The 20471-nt window shown below is 37.0% G+C and overlaps 2 protein-coding genes and 1 pseudogene across 2 annotated transcripts; 1 reads left to right on the plus strand and 2 right to left on the minus strand.

Moving 5' to 3' along the window:
• The first annotated feature begins 518 nt into the window (after positions 1-518).
• Positions 519-6236, plus strand: LOC103958903 (transcription factor bHLH155). Its single transcript, XM_009371224.3, is given in 12 exon segments — positions 519-1461; positions 1858-2028; positions 2273-2357; positions 2480-2521; positions 3089-3148; positions 3379-3498; positions 3663-4454; positions 4456-4860; positions 4954-5055; positions 5203-5343; positions 5519-5644; positions 5861-6236. Coding segments are annotated over 12 exon segments (2229 nt in total). The 5' UTR covers positions 519-1366; the 3' UTR covers positions 5951-6236.
• A 2930-nt stretch (positions 6237-9166) lies between these two features.
• On the minus strand, positions 9167-10900 carry LOC103958906 (1-aminocyclopropane-1-carboxylate oxidase homolog 1-like). The gene is made up of 4 exons (XM_048574133.1): positions 10802-10900; positions 10176-10726; positions 9756-10077; positions 9167-9502 (listed from the first exon to the last, which is right to left on the minus strand). Exons 2-4 carry the CDS (start codon positions 10682-10684, stop codon positions 9251-9253), a joined length of 1083 nt encoding a protein of 360 aa, XP_048430090.1. The 5' UTR covers positions 10685-10726; positions 10802-10900; the 3' UTR covers positions 9167-9250.
• An 886-nt stretch (positions 10901-11786) lies between these two features.
• Positions 11787-15853, minus strand: LOC125472557 (annotated as a pseudogene).
• Between the last annotated feature and the right edge of the window lie 4618 nt (positions 15854-20471).

Here is a 20471-nt window from a genome sequence, read left to right on the forward strand (position 1 = left end):
AGTGCATTGGATTTTGTTGTTTGGTTTGGGAAAGAGGTGGGGATTGTACCCTTGATAATTGAGGGCAAGATAAGGATCAATTTCCTCACATGGACATCATGTTGTTTGCCATCAAAGGACACTACCTAGAAAGTGTACTCATAGCCACCAAATTTGAAGATTTAATTTGATCTCAATATATATAAATAAACTCCCCAATTCCTCAGCACTCTTCTCTCCCTCCTAGGCCTTGAGCCACTATTTTTCCTTAACATTTCCCATCTTTTCACTCTCAAAACGCAAACGTGGTACGTGCTAAAGTGCGCAGGATGCGCAGAGTAGGAACACGAAAGGGTTTTTAGTGGCGACCGGTCAGTGAGCACCCAGGGATGCGTGCTGTAGATAAGCCGGCGCACTATATAGAAACGACGGTGCACGTTTAGGGAAGAAAAGCTAAAATGAACAGCGTGCGAAGGTATACACCTTATATTAAACAAGTCGCAATTCGCACCAAAAGTGCCTTCTTTTCTCATTGTCTCTCTGAAAGAAAAGAAAGCCATTGAAGCCTCTCTCTCTCTCTCTCTCTCTCTCTCTCTACTTTTTCACTCTAGAAAAAGCGAAAAAGCTGCATTGTCGTTAAAAATGGCTGCCAATTCAGCTCAAAGCTTTGAAATTTGCTACACTTGATACATTTCGCAGCTAAAGCTTCCTGCTTTCGGAGCTACTCCTATCTCTCTCTCTCTCTCTCTCTCTCTCTCTCTTTCAGCGAGCTGCTGCTGAACTCTCAGATCTTCATCTGAAACTTTCTGTGCGAAGAAATCCGAACAATTCCCAGAAATTAAATTTTCAAAATTTCGCACCTTTTTTGTTGTTGCTGTGAGAGATCCATGTCGTCGGATATACGCTAGGGTTCAAATCGATCGCGTTTCGAGTTAAAGTTTCGTCAGGAAGCTGCGGGGGAAGTTTTCAATTTCTCTAATTTTTTTTGTTCGATTTTATTTTGTAGCACTTTCGATGTTTCCGTACAAGTTCATGGCTGATTGCAGAGACTGCAACGATACCTCTGACTATGTAGTTATAGGGTTTGAGATTGCGAGTCTGTGAGGGGAATTGAGGAAAGCGTGGTGTATTGGCCGCGGAGCGCGGAGGTTACGGTTAAAGAGTTAGGGGGATGGGACCGGATCGGTTGCTGTTAGCGGCGGTAGGACCTCCGTTAAAGCGGCGAGCGGGCTTACGGAGGAAGCAGGCGGGTAGAGGGTCGTATAGGGGAAGTTAGAGCACCAAGTTAGGCGCCACAATTGAAATTTTGGGTTGGGGATTTGTTTGTTTGGGTGTTTGTTGTTTAGAGGGTGATTAGGAAAACAAAAATAAAGCTTTGGGGGAGGAGATGGGGACTGACTTGCACAATATTCTGAGAAGCCTCTGCTTCAATACGGAGTGGAACTACGCCGTTTCCTGGAAACTCAAGCACCGAGCTCGAATGTGAGTTTTTGTACTTGTTTTCCTGTTACTGATGTACTTTTATTTCACTTGTAATTGTTTGTGTGTGTTAGTATGTGTTATATGGTTCTTGAATTAAACCCCTTTTGCCTCTGTTCTTTTTGGTTGAGAGAGTAAGTGAATTTATCTCAACCCGAAAGGCGAAAACAAAAAATAGTAGTGAAAGAAAGTAATGTTGGAGGAGAAGTAGTACCCAAGTCATTCTTTTCTCTCATATCTGGTCTTCAGTATAAAAGAGTACGAATCTCGCTATTGATTTCGGCATGTAATAATCGAATTAGAATTGTGGGTACTGAGAAAAATTCCCTTTTAATGAATTATACACGCAGTTGTGCATCCCTCGTAATATTTTGACATGGGGTGTGCTGCATTATGCAGGGTGCTGACTTGTGAGGATGCTTACTTTGACAACTGTGAGCAACATGATTCTTCCGAGATTAGGTGCTTCAGTAAGACTCTGGATAAATTGCATGATAGCCATTATTCACACGATCCCCTCGGGCTAGCTGTGGCAAAAATGTCGTGCCACGTATATAATCTGGGGGAAGGGTAATTACTCTTGTCACTTTCTAGTTATCGTAATGCTTATTCTCAGAGTTTTGGTTGAAGAACTGTAAATTCAATAACTGTTGCCAGTATTTTTGTAAAACTTATTTAGTCTCACCTTTTGTCTTTCCTGTTAACATCTATCTAATTATGGTAGCTGATAGCCTGGGAGCATGGAAAAAACAAAAGGAAAAGAATAAAAACTTTTTAGTTTGCATTAATTCTTTCCTTTATTCTTTACCTTCAGGATTGTTGGACAGGTGGCGGTTACTGGCGAGCATCAATGGATTTATGCTGATGATCTTGTTAAGAATAACTGTTCACCATTGCAGGTAAATGGTTTAATACTTTGCAGGTAATAGTACTGATTAGCATAGTTTTACTTTGAAAGGTGTTATCGATTCATCGTTGCAGCCATTTATTGTTATCAATTTTATGTTTTGGGTGTTTTCAGTACTGTGATGGGTGGCAAAGTCAATTTTCAGCTGGCATAAGGGTATGCCGTTCTCTGTCCGTCTCTCTCTCATCTCTCTGTTTGATTTTGTTTGAAGTTGTGATAACTGATGAGATACTACACTTGTTAATTAATGTTATTTCTTCAGGGCCTATTCATAATAAGAGAAAATGTGGAAATTATGTCATTGCCTGCAATATGTGTTATTTGCTTATTAGTTTGACATAGGTATCTGTTTACTCTCATAGAAACATTTTTCTCCGTCCATTGACCAAAATGATAATATTCATAAGTAGTACATTTTGCGCACATCAAATATCCCCAAACTTACTTTTTGCTAGTCCTCAAGCAAAGGATTTTTTTTTTTTTTTTTTTTTTTTTTTTTTTTTTTTGGGTTAGGTAAGAAATGGAATTTAAATTTCCATAACTGTACAGGACCGGTAAGCTGATGGCTGGTTAGATATGAATGCAAGTTTGTTTGGGTTTTTGACACTCTCACTCTCACTAACAAGTTTTTTTTCTCTTATTTATATTATACTTTAATATGATTATGATTTCTAAGATATTTTGGATGTCATGCTAATTTAAACTATTTACAATTTCCTGTAGACCATTGTTGTTGTGGCTGTTGTTCCGCATGGAGTTATACAGCTTGGTTCTTTGAATAAAGTAAGTTCTTTAATTTTGGTGAATAACTTAACCGTTCTAGTCCACGGGATAGCATGTGCTTATTTCTTGATTCTGTTGAGTGTTATAGCTATGAAGATGTTACGATTCTAGTCCATGCAACTCTGTTATTTAATTCTGTGGTGACTATACAAATACGGGATTTATGCTTTCAAGTTATATATACTTCAAATGTATACTCATTTTCCCTTACCTTTGTTTGAGAGGTGCAGGTAGCTGAAAATGTGAAGCTGATATCTCAAATCACAGATGCTTTTAAGACTCTTCAAGATTTCCCAATAGACCATATCCCTAATCCAAAGCAATATAGCATAAACAGTTCAGTATGCTCGGTAACTCTCTCTCTCTCTCTCTCTCTCTCTCTCTCTGTGCGCATGTGGCTTCCTGTGGTTTATATGTGTATATAAGTGAAGCACTTTATTTTTTAATTTTCTTGTGAAACAGATAGATAAGGTCACTGACACCTGGCTATTCTTGTTTTTCTTTTTTGCCTCAGACAAATATATCTCTGGAACGTTTGGCTTCAGGGGTTCTTCCTGATTGTGTAAATAATTTAGATACAGCCACAAACAGAGAAAGCTCCGATATTTGGTCGTCCATTTTCCCACATCTTGGGAAAGATAATGATAGTTCTTACATTTCTTCACTGACCGAAAATTGTCTGAAAGAGGAAGTTGAACTGGCTAATAAGCATGGAGGACTTGAGTCATCCAACTTCAGATGTGTTGAGATTGGCAAACTGCCTCAGTCAAAATCAAGCGCTCTCAGTATGGAGCATCGCAAACTAGTAGGTGTAGAATTACTTGATAGCAGGAAGTGTAAAGGGGAGAGTAGTGGCTGCAAAGATACTGGAATGGCCTCAATGATCTATGCCCATCCATTATCACATGATCCTGTTAAAGACATTGTAAATTTATGTGATTTTGCAGACTTACCTACAACATTTCTCGACTCTACTGCACATGAAAGGATTAATGCGGACAGGGTAGATCTTCACCAGAATGAGGTGTTGCATGTAAGTGAACCCTCAGTTGTTAAGTTTCAGAAGGGCCTGGAAAACCTGGAGTTTCAAACTGAATCAGGTCACATGGACACATCTAGTGCATCAATGGCCTTCCCTGCTGGCTGTGAGCTGCATGAAGCACTTGGACCAGCTTTTCTGAATCAGGGTAACTATTTTGATTGGGTAGCGGGGAAGAATGGAGATAGAATTACTCCTGAGATCCCTGAGGGGATGAACACTAGCCAGTTGACATCCGATTCTTGTCAAGAGCATCTTCTTGAAGCAGGTAGTGGCTAATGTTTGCCAAAGTGGCAGTCTTGTTAAAAATGAAAAATCATTCTGTAAATCAATGCAGTCCCTTTTGACAACTGAAAAATATCCAGAGCCTTCTGGCCGTATTACCCATACAATTGATTCTGAAAATTTTTCTATTGATCAGCCTTCTCTTACTGGAGAGGACATGCAGCAATGCTTGAGCTCATCAGGGATTTGCGGGGTGATATCTCCAAAATGGTTTTCATCACCTTGTCCTAGTGCTTGTAGTGAGCAGCCGGAGAGGTCTTCTGGACTGTCCAAAAATAGCAAGAAGAGGGCAAGACCTGGTGAAAGTTCTAGACCTAGGCCAAGGGACCGGCAATTGATCCAAGATCGTATTAAGGAACTGCGGGAGCTAATACCTACTGGAGCAAAGGTGGCTTTCCAAACTGTTTTCTAGTTTTGGGCCTTGTAAAAGAAGTTTGTTATTCATTCTATATGTGCTAAAAGTTTCATGTTAACTGTACAGTGCAGTATTGATTCACTGCTGGAGCGCACAATCAAGCACATGCTCTTTCTACAAAGCGTCACTAAGCATGCTGACAAACTAAATAAATGTGCTGATGCAAAGGTAAATGTTTTGGTTGTAAGTATATTATGGCCTGGGATTATTTGTCAAATTTCAACCTTCATTTTTAGTTTACCAAGCATCACCAAGAATATATAATGTTTATTGAGATAGTTTATTATCTACTTAATCATAATGCTTAATTCACAGTTGTGTCCGAAGGAAGCAAGCATGCTAGGATCCTCCAATTATGAACGTGGATCAAGCTGGGCAGTGGAGGTGGGTGGCAATCTGAAAGTTTGTTCAATAATAGTGGAGAATCTCAACAAGAATGGACAGATGGTTGTAGAGGTATAAATACTTCTTAGCGAGTGTTTCTGTCCTTATTATACATGAACTCCGGAGATGTGCTTGATCGTGTCTAGTTCAGTCTGATGATGAAGCTTATTGATTTGTATCATTTTCCGATATGATTTTGTTTGTCTTTACCGAATTCTCAGTACTAAAAGAATTCTTCCCCATGCAGCTGATGTGTGAAGAATGCAGTCATTTTCTAGAGATAGCTGAGGCTATCAGGTGCTCGGGTCTGACAATCTTAAAAGGTGTGACGGAAGCCCGTGGTGACAAGACATGGATATGTTTTGTGGTTGAGGTAAGATCCGTATGGAATAACGCTTAAAATGTTTGACATTTCTAAAATGGATTTCCTTTTTGACTTATCTATAAAACAAGCATTTGCTATACTTGCTAGTATCCATCCCTGTGGGACCTGCATGTTGAGCGTAGAATATAAGAGCTAGTCTGCTTGCGTCTGGTGTTTTTTGTCAGGAGACTCAGTGACCTAATTTTGAATTCCAAATTACTCCAGGGGCAAAACAACAGAAGCATACACAGAATGGATATCTTATGGTCTCTTGTTCAGATATTACAGCCCAAGAATCCTACACAACAGCTATAACCTTGTCTCGCTCGTGGAGTGTCTCTGTAGGTTATTTTGTAAATTATTGTGAGTTATTTGTGATTTCCGATTGGAATTTACGGTTTTCTTTTCTTCATTTTGTTTGAACACACCTTTTAATTGAAAAGAACAAGAGTGAATAGCCCTGGGAGCAATTTCCCTCCTTTACTTTGTAGCGTGTGAAGGTGCCATTTATTATGTTCCCTCTCTTCTGTTGCAACTGCTGTGTCACCTGTACCACTTTGAATGTAAAGATGAAAATATTCATTTCTACTTTTGGATTCGATTTTTGGCAATTGTTATTACAACTCCAAAAAGTCAGGAATTTTGTAAAATATTTTTTTTTTGGACCGTCAATAGCGACTTCCAATCTAATAGAGTAGATTAACCGAGTTAATATAAAATGATCTAAACTTGCAAGCCCAGATTATAGATTTCGTTCACTACTACTAGCTCCCTTCCACATGAAATGAGCCCTAAACAACCCGGTCCAACCCCCATAGGCGTCCTTATAAGCTACTGGTGACCTTGGGTGGCAGGAAATGGTTTTTGGGGCAGTACATTGGGTTTTCAGGAGTACCTATGGCCGCTGTACGGTTGGCATGCACATACGGAACGGCTATATGGTTGGCAAGCACGGAGCAACTGTGTTAAGTTTGATGAATGTTTGCAGGATGGTGGTGATAAAGAGGATACTCCTCATACAACTCATAGAACCTCTTCAAAGTTCAAAAAAATCAGACGATGCTGTAAGCATTCATTTTTGTTTCGTCACCCATGAACTTGTGTAGACGTATAAAAATGAGACGATCCTGCAAACATTCATTTTTGTTTTATCACCCAAGAACTTGCGTAAACGTAACAGATAACTCTTCATCATGGAAGAGACGAAGAATCTTTAATATTTGATTGAAGTTATTGGAGCCTTATCCTTTGCCAATGCTTTTCCTTATATAGTGCTCCACCAAACCCTAGCTATTCACTCATCCTTTCCAAAATCTTCATTTTGCGGTTACAATGACAAAGCTCTCACATCCACATGATTTTCACGTGACCAATATGCCCATAGTTATGCTCAAGCATTTTGCGCTGCAAATCAATATGAGCTATCTCCTAACTTAATTGGGGCACACATTTTTTGACATACATTTTTACACACGTTTTGTAGAGTTTACTTCGTAATGTACTTCAATGATTCAACCATCTATAGTGCATGCTAGAGAGATTGGTCCGCATGTCCTGATGAACTGCTAGAAATCTACCCGCGGCAGTGCTGTGATATGGATTAAAACTATTACAGCATGCAATACCCCTGGTAAGTTGTAAGTTGTGTTCTGGTAGGGAGTCTTGTAGGGGCTCTGTCCATTGGATAGTTGGAAGTTGGATCACGTGATAACTCAAGATTCAAGAATAAACGTCTGTGTGTGTATGTCTTTTATGGTTGTTGCTCACACCTAGTCATCAAATGTTGTTTTATGCTCGAAATCGTTGTCATCTCTCTTGTATATTTCGCTCGCTATTCTGCTTTATTGATCTTCTACTTTGTGCCTAGGGTTATTATAATTGACATATATGTGGGAATTTCCGCAAATGCCACCTGTTTTAGTTGGCACTCGGGATTGAGATTTTGCTCGTTAAATGTTCACAATTTTTTTGTTCTCGTAGGATTTCCTAAGCTCTTGGTTTGATTGCCAAACAAGAGATTTTATGTCTGAAATTATAAAATTTTGATTTTTTAGCGAAAAAGCCAGTATTGTTGCGGTTTTGATTGTGTCTCTTTTATGACTTTGCTTGCGTGGATGATTACATACCATTGTGTTTTTCTCTGTTCATTTGAATGTAGTCTAGTATCGTGGCACAATGTCATTTCAATGATTCAGAATTTTCATCAACTTTTGGCCAAAAGGCATTCAATATCCAATTCAATCAGCCCAAAGAAATTTACGTAGTATCAATGAACACTTACTCTTTCGTGCACCTCTACCATGGTAAAGCTTTTCAGATTTCAAGTAGGAATAAAGACATGGATATGTTTTGTGGTTTGAGGTAAGATCCATTCGAAACGACACTTGACACATATATGAAATGGACTGGCTTTTCGATTTATCTATAAAAACAAGCAAGTATGCTAGCCAGTGTCTGGTGTTTACTGTCATGAACTAAATAATTTCGAATTACCGCAGGGGCAAAACAACAGAAGCATACACAGAATGAATATTTTGTGGTCCCTTATTCAGATATTGGAGCTCAAGAATCTTACGCAACAGCTATAGCCTTGTCGCGCTCTCGGAATGCTTCTGTAGGTTATTGGTAAATTATTGAGTCGTCGGTAACTTTCGATTGGAATTTACGGTGTTCATTTACTTTCCTTTTGGTTTGAACACCCCCTTTAATTGTAAAGAATAAGATAGACAAGGCCATGGAGCAATTCCGGACACCCCCCCCCCCTCTCTCTCTCTCTCTCTCTCTCTCTCTCTCTCTCTTTGTAGTGTGTGAAGTGAAGGTGCCATTTGTTATTTTACCTCTCTTCTGTTGAGGTGTGATATCTACACACCATTTTTTACTTTTCACACACCTTTTTTATTTTCGGACGTAGGATCAGATGAATTGAAAAAGATCAAGGGACCTATGTGTGTGTGTGTGTGTATATATAAAATGTATATTTCCATGTCCAGTTTTTCTTTTTAATTAAGGAATAGAGAACTTCAACACCTTTAAGCCTCTACATTATCATGAAACAAAGTTCAAAGATATAATATTTTCGTGCTTTCGTGCCACGTCTTTCCAAGATGCATAAAAATGGTTCGTGTAAGTCCTGAACGCCGGGAGTTCCTTTTGCGCATTTTTTGGGTGGAGAAATAACGTGACACGAAAGCCCCTGCCTAACAATCTCTCCTTATATTGGGAGTCATTTTGGATTTGATTTGATAAAAAGAGATATTAAGATTGGGGTTGACTAAAGATTCACTCTTCTGTCAATCAACGTAATGAAAATTATAGATTTTTTTTTTTTTAACATACGATATTATCTACATTAAGGAGAGAGCGCCGCGGGGGTGGATTGGGGTTGGGGGGGGGTGTGAGCTTGACGAAAATCGAATCTAAAATCTCTCACTTACAAGTGAAGAGGAATACCAACCACACTAAAAATGCTAAAACCCATAAAGATAAACTCCTTAAAACTGTAATCATTGGGACTAAAGTGAATAAAAATCTCAATTTGCACTCCAAACTATTTATGATTAAAAAAATATATATAGAGTGTATTTTTAGAATGCTAATAACAGTTCCCTATCTGAATTAAGCTAATTTAAAATGAGAAAGGGCAGAGTTACCATCTAACCCCTTTGATCTGTAATAAGCAAGATACTCCCCAAAGTGTGTTTCCCTGTATATCGGTAGGTTGTCCGAGAGAAACTCCTTGATGGGGCCATAGGGTTTGAATCTTTGCGTAGCACTTGGATAGAAAAAACATGCAGCTGATATCCTGGGCCCCACTCTTCTAGCCAGTACTCTATGCTCTACGCTTCTGAACTTGTCATTGGTGATAAGCTGCACATAATTTGAATGAAGATAACTGAGTTCTCATGCAAGTTCATAATGATGATAAGATCACAAGAAAGACGGAGATATATAGGAGGTGTATGAGATCGTGACACAAGTTTTTTTCTTGAGGAATTCGGATTATGAACAAGAACATGTGTTTCTGTCTTTCTCGTCACATGATTTTGACTTACTTTGACGGACATAGGATGTGTGTGACAGCAATAGTGTTATTTTAGAGGAAGTAGGATGAAAAGCTTACTTGCATAAGATCACCGACATTCGCCACAAGAGCTCCAGGAGTAGGAGGAACATCAACCCAGTGACCTTGATGGAGGACTTGCAGGCCGCCGAGATCATCCTGCAAGAGTACAGTTAAAGAGGAAGGATCCGAATGCTTGGTTGTGCCAAGGGTCAGCTCCGGTTCTGGACAGCTCGGGTAATAATGGCACACCAGATTTTCAGTCTTCATGCACTCTATGTTTTCCAGGTAGTCAGTGCTGAGCCCCAAGGCCTCGGACAACAAACCTGATAGCATCTCCCTCAAGTTCTTTAAGTGTTCAATGTACTCCTGCACTGCCTCTCTGCGAATCAAACCAGTCTCTCGTTAGATTATCCGGTATGTTATGTTGTTAGACATGTTAATGTATTAGTACTTTGAACAGTTTGTATAGAGAAGGACCTGCAAACGAAGGGAAATGTCTCGGGGTCCAATGGACCGTCCTGGAAATCAAACCCTATCGTGTCTCTCCAATTCGCTGTTTTCGACACCAACAGATCTCCATTGCAGTAGTATCTCACTCTATGTTTCGAGTCACGAGAATACCACTCCATCTTCACCTCCTTCGGCTGCTCATGAAACCCTCGAATCCCTTCCAACATATTCTCAATCACTCTCTCTGGAACTCCATGATTAACCATTTGAAAGAACCCCCACGTTTCGGATGCTTCACAAATCTCCTTCACAATCTGTGCTCGCTGGAAATCTTGATCAAAGCCGTCAAAGTCTATGACAGGAACCTTAAAGTTTACATTTGTTGTTTCTGAATTTGAAAGGCTTTGTGGTGGATGAATGAGGAACTTGGGGACTTTTGTGATCCCTGAGTCCACAAGGCCTTTAACTCCGGCTTTCGTTTCATCGAACTCCTTCACTTCCTTGGTTCTGTCGTAATACGAGGACTCGTCTTCCATCTTCGCTGCGAAGGGAATGATGTCACTGAAGTATTCCTGACTCTGCAAGATGTATCTAAAAGTAGATGTATGAGGAGGCCATTTGAAAGAAAAAAGAAGAAGCAGAGAGATGCCTACCAATTTTAAAATCGTTTTTGGGTTTAAGAAAAAGCCAAAGAAAATGAGAGATATTCTCGTCACCAATTTCACTAAGTGGTTGGTGTCTAGTGAACGGATGCACTTTTTCAATGCATGGTAGGCTTTTATAGGCAGATAGCGTCACTAATTTTCTAAATTGTAAATATCTATTAAACAGGTACACATTTTAAATATATGACAAATATTTATAAAAAAAATGATGCTACCAGAATATATCTTGATTGCTAAAGAGAATAACTCCAAGAAAGTGAGATACTGAGCCTTTGTTGTTTTGTGATATCACAATCTTGAGACGTTACCAATTCAGTAAGAGAAAAATGTCTTTTTCCTTGGTTGTTTTTGGTCTTATACATGACCGTATCACAGAAAAGGAAAGTTTTGGCATCAGACGTTTGGCTTTTTCTGGAACAGCACTTAAAAAAAAAAAAAAAAAAAGAAAAAAAAAAGCAATTTATTCAGTGGAGTGGGTTTCAGATCAGATGAGGTGGCATGTATTCCACGTGAAAAGTCGAAATGCAAATTTGATTCCTTACGCAAAGTTTCTTTCGTTTTTTAACTTGGACTCAAATGCAAATTTGATTCCAATTCTTTTTTCTTGCTGTGTGTGAATATTTTAACTTGGTGGATTCTAACCAAGGTAATTGAAGGATGAGCCGACGGCAAAGTCAGTAATGGTGTCAACGACGTTCCTAACGAAGTGTAAGAGCACTTAATCCGATTGTCGAAAGTGTGAGAGCATATGCAAGTGCACAGCTGTTACTGTCTATTGCTTTTGCCTTGAAAATATGAGACACATTTACATGTCACTGGTGTATATCACCCCCTCTCTCTATCTCTTGTGTTCCAATAGACGTCAAGAAATGCTAGCAAGAGCGAGAGGCGGGTGATATTAACTGATCCATGAAAATTATTTTTTGATTAATTTGGAAGGATTTTGTGACACATATAAGGGTGAGATTCCAGTCTAAACAGGACTGTTGAGAGCATGCAATATCTTCTGAGCGGCTGCGTTATCCATTGAAAAACCAAAACTGTTCATCAATAAAATCAACTGCAGACTTGATTTAGGTTAGTTGAGAAAATCGTATTGGCAGAAAGAAAATAAATTAAAACCAGTCACTGGGGTGAAAGTGCATACGACAGCGCTCAAAATAAAATGTGGCCCATCAGTTTAAGGTACAAGTTTACATAAACCACAAAATTTGAACCCAATTGCTGAGCCAAAACAGTTTTCGTTTTCTGAACCTTCTTGGTTTGTCTTCGAGGAATCGAGTTCTTCACCCCAACAAAAAAACAGCAATGCTCCGAAAAGAGCCAATTCTGCAGAGGGGAAAAAGATTTATGAACATGTATGTCGGTAAATACTGATGAACACCATTTACAATGCGATTGGTGATAATTTAATGTTAGTATTTGGAAGACTAAAGCATGTGTGAATTTGATGAAGAGCTGTTTAAATTCTTTATCCTTGTTATCATAGTTGTAGAAGTCATATAAACAGGAGTGACAATCATCTGATGCAGAAGCTGCACCGAAAAAAGATAATATATGAAATAACAAAACCGAGCACATAGCAAACTGCAAAAGTTCTGAACTAGACTATGTAGAGCAACAAACAAGAAAACAAAAAAAACCAAGAGATAGGCACGGAGAGAACTTCCAAAAATAAAGAGGGTGCCCCCGTTGCCCTTGAGTGCTATGGTAGCCACAACTAAGTGCACAATCTGTGCACGAAAAAAAAATCAGAATCCAACTAACAATATACCAGATATGAAGTTTGATACTAATACTTTTTCTTCAAACATTTTATGTGCAAGATTCCGTTTGCCTACTGATAAGTATATTTTATATTATATATTTAACCCTATTCTTAGTATATTTTGGTTAATAATTTGGAAGAATTTTGATACTTTGAATTATATTTCCAATATAGGATTTTCGACTTCCTCTGGAGCAAAACATGGTCAAATGGATGAATTTTGGAGTAATTCCAATTGGAGGACGTTCGTGAGTCACTTAGCTTGATCGTGTCAAAATATCAGTTTTTTTCTACTAAGCGATGATTTTCTGGCAATAAAATAAAGGAACCATGATCAGTGCTGGAATAGTGACGTTTTGGGCTTAACTTGCGTTTTTGGAGCCCAAGATGACCTCGGATGGGTTCGTGATCTTCTGGAGATATGTTCAGAATGTTCTTATCTTTAAAACAAGCTATCTTGGGCCGGATTTGGAGAAGATTTGAGGCTAAAACGTGGCTGAACAGTTTCTGTGCAGTTTTTCCTAGTTTATTTAGGAATTTATTTTCTATTTTATTTTATTATTATTTAGTTTCTTAGTGGGAATAAAATACTTGAGGGTTAGGGTTTGTGTGAGCTTTAGGGAGATATTAAAAGGCTTGGCCGTTCCGAGGGGAGGGGGCTTTCTTTTATGCAATTTTGGGGAGACAGAGAACTTGGCTAGGGTTCTTGGAGATTTTCGACTTTAAGGTGTTTTCATTCTGTTTATTCTTAATAATATTTTCTATGATTTCAATTATGAATATGCGTAACTAATTCCTTTTGCTAGGGTGAAGCCCTAAGCCTTAGCATGAATATGTGATTTTTATTTAATTGCTTATGATTGATTGCATGCATACTTTGAATTATTGATCACCGTGATTAAAACTATCTAATTGTCTAAAGATCCTAGTGGTGATCAGGCATTAAGACAATTAGATAGTTTTAATCACGGTGATCAATAATTCAAAGTATGCATGCAATCAATCATAAGCAATTAAATAAAAATCACATATTTATGCTAAGGCTTAGGGCTTCACCCTAGCAAAAGGAATTAGTTACGCATATTCATAATTGAAATCATAGAAAATATTATTAAGAATAAACGGAATGAAAACACCTTAAAGTCGAAAATCTCCAAGAACCCTAGCCAAGTTCTCTGTCTCCCCAAAATTGCATAAAAGAAAGCCCCCTCCCCTCGGAACGGCCAAGCCTTTTAATATCTCCCTAAAGCTCACACAAACCTTAACCCTCAAGTATTTTATTCCCACTAAGAAACTAAATAATAATGAAATAAACTAGAAAATAAATTCCTAAATAAACTAGGAAAAACTGCACAGAAACTGTTCAGCCATGTTTTAGCCTTAAATCTCCTCCAAATCTAGCCCAAGATAGCTTGTTTTAAAGATAAGAACATTCTGAACATATGTCCAGAAGGTCACGAACCCATCCGAGGTCATCTTGGGCTCCAAAAACGCAAGTTAAGCCCAAAATGTCACTATTCCAGCACTGGGCATGGTTCCTTTATTTTAATAATAAAAGGAAACCTTTGGAGGCCTTTCTGCAATACATCTAACTAACCAGCCCGTTTCAAGACATCATTTTCTTCTTCACATGTTTAATCTGCCAACAAAGAATTGTGTTATGTCTTAGAGTGAGAGTGTGTGTGTGGTGTGTGTTAGAGAGAGAGATCCTCACTTCGATTTCTGGCAATTCTATGCCAAAGCGAGCGTGGACACAGTTTGTAAAGACATCAGATTTTGGTCCGAGAGCCTTTGCTGCTGGTCCCCCATCCAAGTCATATTCACTGTACCTATAAAGCAGTACGTATCACAATGCATGGAAGATGGATGGCTGAAGAGTGAGGCCATCTCCAATCGAAGCGGTTATGTTTAGCTGCCGTTAAGATTATAGTCTTGTAAGAAATTATTTTTTTAATGAACAGTGTCATGCTATATTTATATATAGATCCAACTAAAGAGGAGTATTTTTTAGCCCCCTCAATAATTTATTACTTTAAGTTTGTTTTTTAATTTTATTGGTTAATTGAATTAAACTACCACATTAAAATAAGATTTCTGGACATATTTTAAGTGCCACTTGAAAATATGGCCATTTGAAAATTATTGAAAAAATTAAAGGAAAAATTATTGAAGGAGGTAAGAGAGGGGTGTGTATGAAAAGAGTGTTTGAAGTGAATATAATGTCAAGAATTGAAATGAAATAGGTAAGATGGTATGCAAGGGTGAAAAGGATGTAAGAAATGGTGTAGAAATGTCTTAGGTATTTATTTTTGGAATCCCACATCGGTGGGTGCAAAAGAAAACAATGGGTTTAAATATGATTACTCCACTCTAACTAATACCGAAGCCTTTTGTGGTAAAACCCCACACCTGACGGATTGGGCAGGTGGGAAAGTTGAGGACAGTATTGGTGTTGTTAGAGTGGGCCCCCCAGGCTCGTCGATCTAAAAAAAAATTCTAACATGGTATCAGAGCCAAGGTTCAGGCCTATGCAAGCCAACGAGCTTGTCACCAAGAAGGAAACAAGTCAAGACTCTTAATAGAGAGCCGGCCTCTGAGTTTCATTGAAAACAAGTTTGGATTCTTAACATAGAGCTGATCTTTGAGTTTCAATCGCCAATGTGTGGATCTCCACGTGTGAACCACTAAATGGGGTTACACGTGAGGGGGAGTGTTAGAATTCCACATCGGTGGGTGCAAAGAAAACAATGGGTTTAAATATGATTACCCCACTCTAAGTAATACTGAGGCCTTTTATGGTAAAACCTCACACCTGACGGATTGAGTAAGTGGTAAAGTTGGAGAAAGTATTGGTGTCGTTAGAGTGGGGCCCCGGGCCTGTCGATCTAAAAAAAATTCCAACACTTATAAGAATTTATTTTTTATTTATTTTTAATTTTGTCTTAAAAAAAAAAATCCAACTAGGCCCAACTAAACGGGCTAGCTTAGCAAGCTAAGGATGGCCAGCCTGCTGGCCATATGGTTGATTTTGGCCCGATGGGTCCCAAGGTTTTTTGGTCCAGACCTCTATTGGAGATGAGTTTTGTGTCAAAAAGAGCTATCATTTGGCCTATGGCCCTATGACCAGCCCGATTGGATAATGGCCTGATAAACGTTAATAAACAAGTAAAAGGCATAGGAGTGCTTCAGAACAATCCGATACAACATGATCTGTAAACTTTATATGGTTATATAATTAAAACACAAATGAACGAGTTGGCTTACCTGACCATGAAACGATAGTCATTGGAGATCAAGAAGAAAGGGTGAAGGCTACGACAACAAAGTCTTCAAGCATCTAGCCAGATACAACTACTTTATGGAAAGCATTTGTTGTATCTCTAGGGTTTGTATGGACCTAGTATTTATACTAGCTAAGGCATTAAGATTTTGTCCATAAAGAAATCCCAAATCCTACTTTTTTAGCCTATCAGTTAAGTATCATAATCACATATAATCAAGGACTTTGTCAATCTTACTTGTATTACAAGACACCTAATATAAGATTGATATCTTTAGGAGATTAAATCACAATATCTACATTAATCTCCAATATTACATTCCTACTATATGTTGTAGATCATTTAAGGTTGATTTACATTGGAATAAATCCAACATTCTCCTACTGGTCTACAAATATAATATTTAAGTTTACTACTTGAGATTGAAAATTAATGTCACTTTAATGGCCATGTAGTTGTGATAACATCCTATCCTTAATACAAGTTTCTCTTAAATAAGTCTATTAACATAGAACTAACAAGATTGTAGGGTTGACGCAACCTAGAACCTTCATAATCACGCATGCTAAAATCCTCATTTACATGAAACACCGTCAAATTATGATTACAGAGATAAACTTTAATTACTGGAATGTGTCTCAACTTTTATCATCTCAGGTCCTCTTAATGCAAACTTTTTCTGCAGTTGCAAACAAAACTTCATAAACCATAATTAATTCAACACCTACGAGCAAGATGAATTAACATGTTTTTGACACTGATTCATATACCATATCAGTTACTTTTGTGAGAAAATTTTCAACACTTATGAGCAAGATAAAAAAAAAATAAAAAAAAATTAAAAAAAAACCCTCACAATTAATACACCATATAAATCATGTCATGCCATTTTAAGTTGAACCAAAAGAATTAATCCACACCTACGAGCAAGATGATTAACTCTTCCGTTATGATTTAAAATGCAATTTGATTAATTGGATATCAGATATATCGTCATCTGATAATTGACCAACACATAAACATGTGACTTAATGAATCCAACTGGAGATTAAACTGAATAAAGGGATTCAAAAAACCATACATACCTTATAGGTCATTTGCAAATGTAAGGCATTACTAACATGAAACTCAAGTTCTCACTGATGTGCAACATCGTCACTTCATTTGCAAATCAATACTCAAATCATACTTTTGAATATGCTTTGGACACCTTACTTAGCCATGAATGCATTTTTTTTAACTTTTCCTTAACACATTAAATAGCATAATCTCAATGAAAGGTAAATTAAGACATTCACCGCTGTTTATACAAAATCATGCATCCAACAACCTTCTTATTTGTATTAATAATTCCATATTGTGCTAAGTCCTTATGAGCCTCAAAATTCTTTATAAGGATTAACAAATAATCAGTCAAGGCATCCAAATGATTGCAACTAAAAATATACACATACACCAAGTACTCATTCATGCAACTTAAACATATTATTGTCATTCGAGTCATGGCGTACTTCTAATTTTATCAACCAAAGCACATATTCATGGAAGATAGAATAACGCTTTAATAGATTCATGCAAGTCCACTTAATGCTATAAACTTTAGAACAACTCCCACTAAGCTTTTAGAGTTTATAGACTTACTGCAAATAAGTTAACGAGTGTGAAGCCCAATTTTCCTTCACTAATTCTCCCACTTGGACAAACACTCATTAGTATTTAATGTACATTATTTCAAAGATATACCAAAATAAAAGTACTTCATATTTTAGACATAATAAAATAGACATCACAACCAACATAAAGTTGTCAAACAGAATTTCAGGAATGAGTTACACTTACTTTAGAATTTATCATAATTAATTTATAAGCTTGATTGCTACCAATATTATACATATCAAAATAGCCGTACTAATCTTTGTAAAATAAAAATATAGAGCCGTTTTAGGTCAAAATAATAGTCTAAAGTGACGTCTCAAAAGATAAAAACAATCTGCCAGCAAAACTGTCTGTACGAGCATGAGTTACTAGTAAATTCATGGCAAAAAATTATGAAAATTTGCAGACACATAGTAGACATATATATGTTGAACATACAAAAAATTCAAGTCATCTGGTGACTATTAGACATGTCTTTCACCCGATTTAAATCAAGACAAGCGATCTGCCACAAAAATTATGTGCATCTATCATGAATTTATGCATCCATAACAAATTCAATTTCAATCATTTCAATTTCGATGTCCAAAGGAAACTCTAGTGGTCAAATTTCATCCTCTAAACTGACCCCATGGTTCAAATTGAAAAGATTTAGAAGCATAATACTAAAACAATGCGTACCTTAGCAATCCGTGATTAACCTTCATGGGTCCAATACTTTGCATCAACAAGTCTCATGAAGACACACAAAATACATTATGATGCAACCGATTTCCATGCCTTAAAACCACAACCTATAATGGGGCTCACAGTGGAAATATTTGTAACTAGAGGCATGGAACTTCATCCCTAATAAAACTTCACGAAACTAGGTTAATAATTTACACCTACGGGCAAGCATATTAATTAGTTTCTAGTACTGAATTATATGTCACAAAAGTTACCTTCATGAAAAAACTTCAACACCTATGGGCAAGATGAAGCTTTCACAAACTTGTGTGAAATAAAACTCATACTGTGCCATCTTAATTAAAACAAAAGAAACTATCGACACCTACGGGCAAGAAGATTATCCCTTTTATTCTAATTAAGATGCAACATTGATCAAAGTAACTTAAAACCACAGTCCCAACATCAACTAAGCTGCTACGGCTTGCTTAGTTGACAATACATTGATCAACTCCATCCTGAAACAATACAAACATCACATGGATTAATTAGTTGTAAGTGACAAAATTATGATAACCTGATTCAAGCTTCGAGTCTTGCCAACAAATGGCATTAACTTAATAATCTCCTACTTGACTCCCTTCAATATTCAATTAATCTCAAGAACCTGACAGCATACTTGAAAGAGATTAATCACATATAGAACAGGTTGTATAAGAATCGTAATATCACACTTCCACCACAAGAATGTCAAGACTTATCATTGTGGAGCCAATTTCTTAAAAATACTTTATGTAATGCGAAAGAACAATACATTCCTTTAATTTAAAGCTAATTTGTGAAATCGCTCAAATGCTTTCTTAAGTCACATAGGTTCCTTTCCTTTTGTACCATTCCTTCTGTAGTACAAAATTGCTAAGTCACATACTTTGAATGAATTACATACCTCATGCCTTCATATGTCACATACATTGAATGAATTACATACCTCATGCCTTCATATATTCCTCACTTCTTTATAAACATATATAATCACATGACCAGTCATAATTCTCATATAAGAACAGATAAAATAGAAATGACAATTGTCACATAATTACTGCAAACCTCTTCATTTGTATAGTGCTCTTGTCCTTGCCACTGCATACTTTTTCTGTCATCTCAGTCAGTCAAGAAGTTATGCACCAATTCTTCATAATTAGCTAGTCAAGTATAATTGAATGACTACTGAGATAATAAAGCAAAATTGTAGACAAACCCGATTAGTTAGTCATGTAGATTTCTTGTGTTATTAATGGCATAAAACTTCATTCACATCTTGTGAAAATTGTTAGAAACCAAAAACTACAATTCACTATAGTCCAAAACCACAACAGTATTAAAAATATGTCATCTCACACATGCTTGAACGAAATTAGCCATACAAGTAACACTATACACGCCATTTGCTTAACAAATGTTGCCAAAATATGTATTGACTTACTTTCATGTATATGAATTATATTAAAATTCATTGACACGCATGTATATAGTTCATCTGCAAAAAAAGTACTTTGCATATGCAACCCTGAAATGCAATTTTAATATATTTTATCACAATCATATATATAGGCACAACTTATATACCAACCAGCCTTCATGCACGCGCTTAGGCGCGTGCAAAAGACATTTTTTGAATTACAGCGTGCTACGCGCGAGTTACATGTTTTAAATGTATTTATATGCGTCAATAGACAAAAGGAAAGTCAAATATTGGAAGTAAATGAATAATCTTAGATCTTATTAGAAGAAACCCCTTAGTGTAGATAATATTGTTTGTTAAAAAAAAAAAATCATTTGACAACTAATTTAATCACATTATTATGCGTGTACAAAAGACATTTTTGAAACCGGCATTACACACCTATCAAGATGTTTTAAACGTGTTTAAAAATAGAGAAAATAATATTTAATGAACAACTGATACAATCACATTATTGGTAGCCAATTGTGAGGTACTAATTAAAAAATAATAAAATAAATAAAAAACTGTACAAAAAAATTAATTATTAAAAAACATTGTTAAAATGATGAAAATACCCCTGCCACATTGATGCATTATTTTGAGTTGCTTTTGAAGTTTTTTGGTTCGAGGGGTATTTTTGTCCAATTATTTTTGGTGAAGCTTGTGACACCAAAAAACACTATCCAAGGGCTCTTGTTGGCTTTATATATATACTAGACTTCATGCACGCGTTCACGCGCGTGCAGAAGGCATTCTTTTAATCACGGCGTGTTACACTCG

This window comes from the organism of the source record quoted next, unplaced genomic scaffold, assembly GCF_019419815.1.
Source record: "Pyrus x bretschneideri cultivar Hongxiangsu unplaced genomic scaffold, Pyrus_bretschneideri_v1 Contig7, whole genome shotgun sequence".
Lineage (NCBI taxonomy): Eukaryota > Viridiplantae > Streptophyta > Magnoliopsida > Rosales > Rosaceae > Pyrus > Pyrus x bretschneideri.